The sequence below is a fragment of the Xyrauchen texanus genome, chromosome 12 (assembly GCF_025860055.1).
Source record: "Xyrauchen texanus isolate HMW12.3.18 chromosome 12, RBS_HiC_50CHRs, whole genome shotgun sequence".
NCBI lineage: Eukaryota > Metazoa > Chordata > Actinopteri > Cypriniformes > Catostomidae > Xyrauchen > Xyrauchen texanus.
In genome coordinates this window covers 26,962,353-26,972,910 of record NC_068287.1, presented here as the reverse complement: position 1 = coordinate 26,972,910, position 10,558 = coordinate 26,962,353, and the positions used below count along the sequence as shown (strand labels likewise).

Sequence of the window (10,558 nt, the reverse complement as noted above, 5' to 3'; positions counted from 1 at the left end):
CATAATCCGTCCCTGAACACAAATTATTCCTTTAAGCATTGAGAGAAACCGGTGAGTCTAAACTTGACAACCCCATGGGCAGACACTCAAACAGTGATCTATATGTCCAAGAAAACCCTCTGTACTCCTAAGAAGTCAGACTTGGTTTGATGAGTCCTTTATCAAATCTGTGGACTACTATGGTGTGTCTTGTAGTGCAGTGGCCAATGTAGTGCATTTCATGGGGACATAGATTAACAAGTTTACTGATTTCACACTAAATTCCATCATTAATCCTTTCAGTTAGAGAACTAAACCAGATAGAATCAAAACATGCACAAAGCTGCAATCTCTCTGGTGATTCATCTTCATGGGTAAACTCTGTCTGTCCCATTGTTTTCAAAACGAGTTTTCAACAAACTGACAAGGACACATTATCTAAATATAATCAAATGGCAGGTGGCAGATAAAGACCAGTAACGTTATTTGCTTCCTGGAGCTGGCAACCACAACTGGTCAGTCAAACCAGCATAACTGGCCTCACAGAAATAATAACAAAGCTGATAGTATTTTTAAAGACACTCCTGCATGTATCTGAAACAGATGCACGCTCATTATGAGTTGAATGGAAACTTTTTTTGTTTTCGTAAGCTGAATAATCCAGTTTTTACAGACTACAAATGACGCAGTATGGGATTTCCTTACGAGGTTCCTTTTTATTTTATAGTAGTATCGACCTTTCACCTGTGTATCGGCTAATGTGTGTCCAGTTTAAACGACGCCCATCACAGCTATTGCTAAATGCATTGACCGGAATCAAAATTTGCCTCCAGATGTGTCGTTTTAAACGAAACAGAAAAACACTGCACGCATGTTTGTTTTACCCTGCCCTCAACGCCCACATGTCTTCAGCTAATTTAACTATAAATGTTATTTTAACAGGCCAACATGAGCTCGTGCATGAGAAACGTGCTGACATCCTGGAGAGTGCTTGTGTGACGTGTAATGTGTAGGCGGAGCTTAACAAATGCAGCTTTACTCTGAAAGTTGAATTGAAGATCACGGGAGTTGATGCTGGCAATCAAGAGCATAATTAAAACTGTCCATGGAAATCCGAAGAATAATATACCTGTAATAAACCAGAACTGTAAGACGCGTAAGAACTGGACAGATAGAAATGAAGAAAATTGAGAAAGAGTTGGAAGGAGGAGGTGGAGGAGAGAGAGATGGTAACAGAAAATCCGAGAAAGATTTGGTATGTTAAAAAAAATCTTTTTATTGCTTTGTGTATGGTGTTAATTTGCGTACATCGCGTGCAAATAGTCACTTCTCTATACTGAGATAATGTAGGACTGCGGTTTATTTTTCATGCTTTGTCAGCTGAAAATTTGAAAAGATTTAACCAGATTTACCTGTTATTGAATTAAAATGTAAACGAAAACATGCAATTCTTTAAATGTCATTAATTCTTTCCAAATACAGACAATATCGTCGATAGCCGTAAATAGGTGTCACCTCAATTGGTGCAGGAGTTATTATTTTGAGAGGAGATGTGTAACAGTCATGTAAGAACTTGAATCACAAAACTTATTTTTCCCACGTCTTCCATTTGCCATACTGCAATTCAGTAACCACTTGCTCAGTATCTTAAAATGCAACACATATGGATGTGTCATGACTATTTGAATTGGCTTCTTTATTGGTTTTTCTCTGAGAGATTTTGAAGTTACTAATGAAGGTCAAATTAAATGATTGTACAAGCTGTATTTATTGCTTCCTAATAAGGATATGTAAAAAACTGTACTGTTATAAGGTTATTTTTACAGCACATAGTTGAAATGTGTAGGCCTGCTTGCTCAGTGGCTGCTGAAATAACTGCAAACCTCTACAAAAAATAAAAAAAATAAAAGGACAAATATGGGTAAAAATAAATTACATAGTATTGTGTTTATTCAGTTCAATATGATCACTATTTCCTAACTCCCGAAATTAAATTGAAACAGAATTCATAAAAAGTCTATGAAATACAAATACACAAAATTCATTCTATGAAAAAAAATCTACAGGAAAAAATAAAAAGCACAATAAATAAAAATAAGAATATCAAAAAGATGTTATGAAAATGAGAGAATATACAAGTTATTGTAACATAGTAATGCTGAATCATCATCCATTATAAGGTAAATTGCTGTTCTTATGTGTGAGATATTATAAGAAATATATAGTTTTTTTTTGTAAAGAACTGAAAAAAGTCTCTATTTGTTTAAAACATAATCATTATTATTTCATTTTAATTTACAAGGGGCGTAGATTTAGCTTGATCATGGGAGAATATTTGTCACCTCTCCTGAGGTGCAAATGTTCTTTATGTCCATCTACTATTCTAAATTATTAAATGCCTTTTGCAAGCCTAATGTTTTAATTTTGTGAAAACAATTATATTAACATCAATTGTTTGTTTTATTATCAATTAGATGTCTGTGTGTTTGTAAGATCCTCAAGGTTTATTCACAATTTAGACATCCGTTTCCTTGAGTAGGAATGCTTTTTTCTTTGGGCATGCTTTTGTTATTTAAGAGCGGGTTTATAGCTGTAATCAGCCACTTACAGTGAAAGAAAAGAAACCAAACTTGAATGTGTAGTTTTCTCTTACTCATGCTTTACTGCAAATCTACTGTGTTTCAGAGCTGGATCCCAAAGGTGATTAAAAAGAGAGTATGTACAATCTTTGTGGAGGACTCTTCTAGGTACAACAGCCATTTACTTGCATTCAGATTTACCAGCATACCCTGAAGGTCCTGTCATATGCAACCATGTGAAACAAACATTCAAATGCTTGTAATTTGATCTGAGCCATTTAGTCTTAGTCCGATTTGTTAATAGAGGGTGGGTCAACAAACATGCTACTTCTTTTGGAATAAAGGTGAATGCGCAATATGTCAATGCAGTATTGTTTCCCTGTCCTTATTCACCTTACAAGCTATTGTTAAAGCAAATGTAATGGGCTTGGTTCACTAAAGGGTTGGAGCTGGTACTGTTTTAATTTATTTAGTTTATTCATTGAAGTGATAAATGTACTGAATTTCAATGATTACATTTCCTTAATTTGTATTGAATCCGGAACAAATGTCTTTAACTGTATGTAATAGACCAGAGCCTTGGTTGCACATTAATTGTTATATATTATCACTGTGTTGATAATGCATATATAAAGCACAAAAAGGCCTAACAAAGGGAGAATAATATGTCTCGACTCAACCTGTATGTTCAGAGATCCCACAGAAAACCAAAAATTTTTGATTTTCAGGCTGGTGAAAATCATGGAAATAAGTAAAATAATAATAATACAAATGTTATGGTAAATTCATGGACATTTCTATATTATATATATTTTATATATTTTCTAGATTTACTTTGGTCTAAAATATTTTATTGCTCTTTGTAAGTGCTTGTGTAGAGTAACATTTGCGTGCGTGCCAGTGTGATAACATCAGCCTTTCCAATTATGTTTTTTTACTGATGTTTGTACACCATTAAGTATAATTGTTTAAATCTTTTCATTCAAACGATTCAAATCAAAAGATGTATCTGACATTCCAATGGAAATCTGCAACCTCTTTAAAATGAATTCTAAAAAAATCTTCCAGTATTAATAATCTATCCAGTAATCATGAATGACTGAAAATGTCCTGAAAAACCCTGTACATTATAAGTGTGTTGTGTTGAAGTCATTTTTGGCACCTGCCTGTGTTCTGTTTATGTTTCTTTCTTTTCGTCTTTTCTCATTTTCTCTTTGAGTTTCTCAAAGTAAAAAATCATGTTGTTTTCTCTTTCTTTGGTAGTAATGGGGCTTTGTGTCAGTGTGGTGGAGCCAGAGAACTTCACGTCAGCACAGATGCATGCGATGGTGTAGTAGGCCAGTGGGACAGTGCACAACACACCTCTGAATACCCTACTGATGCCTTCGGAGAGCTGGAGTTTGCTGGAGCTGGACGCAGACACAGTCCAGTGGGTATCTTATTTTCTTGTAAGCCCGTTCAATTGTGCACAATTAAAATTATTGTGCCACACCAGAAAAAACTAGTGAAGCGTGGAGCTTTTGGTTGATAGGAAGGCGTAATATTTGTTTTAAGGGTGTGGAAAGAGCCGTTTCAGTTTGAAATCAAGAGGGAATACAGAGAATTGGTTTCCCAAAGGCACAAGACCTGCCTCTCTGACATTCTCATTGTTCAACGGATGCCTGTGTTAGATTGTGGTGCTTAAAAAGTTTCAATGGTGTCAACTTTTGGTCACATGATAGAGTATTACTTTGGCATGCCCTCATATTTTCCCCTCTATGTTCTTTCAACAAAACATCCCTACTGAAATCAATGGATTCAAAGCATTATTTGATGTAGTGTATATATTCTAGAAGTGTGTATGCACCCCTACTTCAACCGAATATGTAAACTACTTCCTGCAAAACTCTATTTGACTATAGAACAATGATTACTTTTCTGAGAAGAGAACATACATTTCTTTGTGCTATGCAGTGTTTAAAGTTTATGTGTCATTTGCACTTTTCGTGCATTAATTTTACTCTATTTTCCTTATTTTTCTGTTCACTCAGTTCCTATTATGTATTTTAAGTTCACAAAATGTATCTTTATATTTAGTATCATTATTGGTTATTATGAGCTTTTTGAAGAATGTGTTGTATTGACTCAGGTTCACCCCTCTCATATATGTGTGTTAGGTGATGATAAAAATACCATGCATGTCTGTGCATGTGAGGAATGCCTTGATGACTTTATTTTGTACCTTAGTTTTGAATGAAGATTCAGTTGAAGAAGAAGACCTTAACCTTTTGTTATGTCACCCACTCAATTCAGATGCGTGGATTTTTATATTACTTTTGTCTCCTAAAGTTTCTGCGTCTGTCACACGACACACACCCTGACAATGTGTACTCACTGATGACAAATCAATGGGGCCTGCCGATACCCAATCTGGTGGTGTCAGTGGTAGGGGGAGAGGGAAAGGACAAAGTGAAGACCTGGGTACGAGAAGTGATCAGACAGGGCCTTGTCCGAGCCGCACAGAGCACAGGTAACTCCTGACCTCATGCTTTTGCATTTTCAGCTCAGTTTTGCCTCTATAATGTTACGGAAAGTTGGTGTGAATTCCCATTTACAACCTATTTTGACTTATTTAAAGCTGAAGTGTGTAATTTCGGAATGGAATTGAAAAAATAATTTGATTCCAGAAAACTCCAGACGTCTTCATTTGGTTGTACAAACAAATTGTCCCTCCTTAAACTCACGACAATCAGTCAAGCCTGTGTTGCTGTGTCAGGCTTGATGGGCTGCTCCAACAAATTTAGGAATGTTTTGATATTGCCACAGTGTTACACTTGTAACACTTGTTACACAAGTGAAAAAAGCCTACAAATGGCTTACTAAAAGTTTATTGCATTTTAAGCTGAAATAAGAGAAAGAATTTTAACATTTAAAAAAAATGCATTAGCTATATATGTTGTGTAACATATTTCTGAGTAAAACAGGATTTTCAGCAACAACAATATGTTGGATAGGACTTGATTTTATCCATGGGGAAAATATTGGATTGTGAAAAGTGGCCATTGCACACCAGAATAGAGTAGACTTGATTGGGAGTGTGCTTAAACATGTGCTCATAAACCTTTATACTTACCTAATGAATGGTCACGTGTGTACTATAAACCCTAACTGGTCTGGACTCAAAGTACAACATGTAATACAGGTAGCTTTTCTGAAATGTTAATAACTGTTTTCATGTGTCCAGTAATTAGAGACTAGACAGAAGTCTCGATAGATCAGTGGTAGACATTCCAAAACTAGTCTTACTCAACAGTGAAATTCCCTGTGCTTACGTTTGTAGTGTTGCTTGGTTGAGAACCTTATCTACCTTATCTAACCCTCAAAATTTGATTTGTTGGTCTAACCTAATGTATTCATGTTTAGACATGCTAAATCATATTTGTGACCTGACTCAAACCAGTTAATGCAAAAAAATGTTTAGGCTAACATTTTAAAAATGTAAAATTGTGTGGTCTGTAATGTGTAGAACCATTGGATAAAATCAAACGATTCTGAATGGATTCTCTAAAGAATCAGAATCGATTCTGAGTTCAGTTGAAATCACGGCAGATTAGTGGTGCACGCCAAAGATGTGGAAACAAAGACGTAAGTTAAGTTTTGTTCACAGCTCATACTGAATGTAAAAGGTCAGTTTATGTAATGTGACTCGTTCTGATTTTTAAAACAGCTGTTAAATAAAAAACTGAAGGGAAAAAATAGAGAGGAAAAATAACATTTTGAAGAAACTGAAACAAGAAAGATATTGATGGACAAGATGCATTGTGAATCGTATTATAATCGAATCGTTACCCTTTGAATCGTAATCTAAACGAATCGTGAGGCCAGTGAAGATTCACACCTCTAGTAATGTGTGTTTGCGAAATTGCATGTTCATGACGAATATACAGTTACAGGATCAAGTATGTGAACCCTTGGATTCACCTGGATTTCTGCCAAAATAGGTCAGAAAATGTATCTGATCTAAGTCACAGCAATAGACAAACACAGTCTGCTTAAATAACATGCAACATTTCTCTATTGAATACTCAATGTAAACATTCACAGTTTTGTCTATTGTCAAATTTTTTAATAAATTTGATTCAATTTGATGACCAATTTATGCAGAAATCCTGGTAAACCTAGGGGTTCCAAAATGTTTCTGCAACTGTAAATAAATGATATTACATTTTTGTAACAGAGCATATTAGTGATACCGATGTGTTTCTGTGCACTCTTATTTAGCTTATATATTACAAACATGATTTTTACAGGGGCTTGGATCATGACAGCAGGCCTAAGGGAAGGGGTTGGCCGTTGTGTAGGTGAGGCAGTAAGGGACCATTGTGCAACAGCTTCGTCTCTTTCACAGGCCAAAGTTATAGCTGTGGGTGTCGCACCCTGGGGCTTGATTCACCAACGTCAGCAACTCATTAACCCACAGGTACTATTGGCAATAAAATGTCACAATCTCATAGCAGTATAGTATACTTAAGCAATAAACAACTTAAAGCTGTTTGTCACAGCTTTAAGATATGGATTGTTTTTTGGTACAATGCAAGGCAAAGTGTCTAAAACACACTTATTTGTGGTAAAATCACTGTAACACACGCATATCAAACTATGATAAAATAAACCAAAGTCTAATAAACTGAAAAATATACTGAATAATGAATAATTTTTGGAATAAACAATACATTCTATAATAGTTCATTACTATAACCATATCCAAACTGTATGCTGTTTGATGTTGCCAGGCAGCGTAGCAACACAGCACATTAGCACATCATAGAATTTGCATTTATAGTCATTGTACAACTACTTAGAATGCAACTAATCCAATCAAAGTATACAGTAGAGTGGGAGAAATCAGTTTTCTAAAAACATATATACTGTATACAGTAGTATTCCAGTAGTGTTCTATTACTCATTACTAAAGTCACAGTGAATCTGAATGGTGTTCAGGACTTTGAAAGCTCCATAAAAGCCTGTTGTTCACTTCTCTTTACAAGGGTAGTTTTCCAGCACGCTACTATGTGCAGAACATGCCCCATGATGCCTGCTGCTTGGACAATAATCACCAGGCCTTCCTCTTAGTGGATGATGGAAGTGTAGGCCACAGAGGGTGTGAGACGAAGTTCAGAGCCAACTTGGAGGACTTCATATCCCATCAACGCACTGGCATCTGGGGTAAGAGAGTTAAAAACTCTCTCTGATAAAATAAAAAAGTCTTTTTTACCATGGCAAATTGAGCACAACAGCAAATGTCCAAATCTTCTATCTGTGTATAACTTTTATCTGGGACTCTGACAGGAAACAAAGTAACTGACAACAGTCACATCCCTCTGGAACCGTGCACTTCCTTTTTATAAATATTTAATATAAGAAAAAACAGAGAAGTAAACACTGTGTGAGAGCAAGGAAGAAGAAAGCTAAACAATAGTGTCCCATTATGAAAAAAGGAACAGTATTTTTTAATTTAACATCATTATCAAAATATGGTGACTTGGGTTGCAAAGGGGCAGAACATTTCCAGTAAATTTCTGAAACTTTCCATCGGAAATTACCTGGGAAATATTGGAAAAACTTTGGGCACTTGGCTATATGCTTTTGCATCTTTGTGGCATTCTTAATATTGGCCTTTACACAGTATTTGCAAATGTACACAGCCTTTACTTCTACATTGGCAGAGGTGAAATGTATCTACCCATCAGATGGCACACATGGCAGTGTTCTGTAGAATAAGATTAGAAAAAAGCTTGTAAAAAAACACTAATGCAATGCCATGCAGAGATATATAAATAGTTAGCTAAACAATTGGAATATTCTGGAATGGTAAAAATATTTTACAATTGATGCTGGACAAATAGAAATAGACTAGATGAATAGATGAACTCTCTTCAATCAGCATGCTAAATCAAACTGTAACCTACGTTCTTGTATGATAACAGAAAACTGGCTAGCAGAAGGCAGAAGAAACAGCATCACAGTTGAGCTAGCTAGTGCCATGATAGCTAGGCTCTTAAATTGTCAATGAAATGGTGTTAGCTAGCTTACATTTAGCATATCTGATTTACTGGCTTGCTAGCTACTGTATAAACACATTTTATTTAGTATTTGCTTGTAAAATTTTAATAACATAGATAAAATATATTTACTCTAGTAATATCCTCAAAACTTACTGACTGGATGTCGTCCTTGGGCTCAAATGCATTAGTGTGGCTTCAATAGTCCTGCTGTAGTAAGTAGCCTGCAGTAAGTAGTGTGCTGTGTGCATGTGATTGAGGAATGCTCAATGTAGAAATTCAACTGAATTTGCATTAAATCTGGTTGTTTTAACCAAGATTAAAACAACCATGCTGCAAGATTTTTTTTTTTTTCAACTACATTTACGTTCCCTGTTATAGGCTAACCTGAAATTTAGCACATTTCCAGTTTATTCCCATGAATTCCCATATATTCCTGTTAATTCCCATATATTCCCGTTAATTCCCATGGATTTGGTCCCTTGACTTTTCGGTCTTGAAATAGATTTTAAATAGACAAGAAACCCCCATTTAAAATGCATCTTTCTATAACCTAACCTTTTATTACATAATCCATCCATCCATCCATCGTCAACCGCTTATCCTGTGTACAGGGTCGCGGGGGGCTGGAGCCTATCCCAGCTAACATTGGGCGAAAGGCGGGGGACACCCTGGACAGGTCGCCAGTCCATCGCAGTTTATTACATAATATGAAATATAATTTTTTGTAGTTGTATTTTTTACAAAAAATAGTTGAATTTGTCAATTGCCTGAAAAAAACCATTGTCACTTTCATCTGGTACACATCTTTTATAGCTCGGTTTCTATCCATATAGTCTTATACACATTTTGGGATATTGCATAAAAACTGCTGGATGGAAACACCAAGATACAAATAAAATTTCCAAATTGCGCATTAAAAATGTATACGCTCACTTGAGGCGCATTAACTATGATGGAAACACATTTACCTACATTTGGCTGGGTTTATTTTATTTATTTATTGCATACTTTATTTAACCAGGAAGGTCCCATTGAGATAATACAATCTCTTCTTCCAGGGTGTCCTGGTCAAGACGGTAGCACATATAACTTTCACAATAAAATTCAAAAGATAAAAAAAATATACAGTCAATATATACAATCAGATCAATAAAAACAATTACAAGTTTATTTTAAAACAGTTTGCAAAAGACCTTTAGAAGTGCTCAAAGAAGTAGTATATCTAAATATCATTCCATGCCCAAGGAGCAGATAAAGAAAAGGCAATTTTACCAAATTCAGAAAGCACCCATGGGACTTTCAGCCAAATTTAATTTGTAGATCTCGTGCAGTAACTATATGTTCGATAGGTTAAAAGATTAGAAACATAAGGGGGTAATTTACCTAAAAGTGTCTTGGCAATAAATAAAAACTTATAAAATTTTCTCCTGTGATATAAGGATGGCCTAGCTAATGATTCTTAAAAAATACAATGATTAGTACGTGACTCAAAAATAACCCAATTGGCAACCCAGCACTGGGTAAATATTGGACAGAACACACATTGGGTTAAACTAGCCCAGTAACTTGGGTTACACATTTTAACCCAGACATGTCAGCTCATACTGACAATATGCTGGGTTAATTTACCTCATAAATGGTTATTGTTTTCATTTATAGCTACAGCGCAATCTGTATATACTGTAGATCATATGCTGTAAGATAAAATGATTTTTTCTTATTGTTTTATACATAGCCTATATATACTGTATATATATATATATATATATATATATATATATACAGTTGAAGTCAGAAGTTTAGAAGCAATACACCTAGGTTGAAATCATTAAAACTCTTTTTTTTTTTTGTTCACAGAATTCATATTAGCAAAGTTGTTTAGGACATCTACTTTGTGTATGACATGAGTAATGTTTACAGCAATTGTTTACAGACAGATTGTTTCATTTTTAATTG

General features: G+C 35.1%; 1 protein-coding gene across 2 annotated transcripts in view; it reads left to right on the top strand.

The window, feature by feature from the left end:
* Positions 1 to 1,002: 1,002 nt before the first annotated feature.
* LOC127652871 (transient receptor potential cation channel subfamily M member 4-like) overlaps positions 1,003 to 10,558 on the top strand; it is a 35,804-nt gene continuing 26,248 nt past the window's right edge. For both annotated transcript variants that reach the window (XM_052139290.1, XM_052139289.1), the window contains exons 1-6: positions 1,003 to 1,234; positions 2,665 to 2,726; positions 3,822 to 3,987; positions 4,887 to 5,067; positions 6,848 to 7,017; positions 7,586 to 7,763. In XM_052139290.1, coding sequence (XP_051995250.1) covers positions 1,157 to 1,234; positions 2,665 to 2,726; positions 3,822 to 3,987; positions 4,887 to 5,067; positions 6,848 to 7,017; positions 7,586 to 7,763 — 835 coding nt within the window. In that variant the 5' untranslated portion in view covers positions 1,003 to 1,156. The remainder of the gene's footprint in view (positions 1,235 to 2,664; positions 2,727 to 3,821; positions 3,988 to 4,886; positions 5,068 to 6,847; positions 7,018 to 7,585; positions 7,764 to 10,558) is intronic.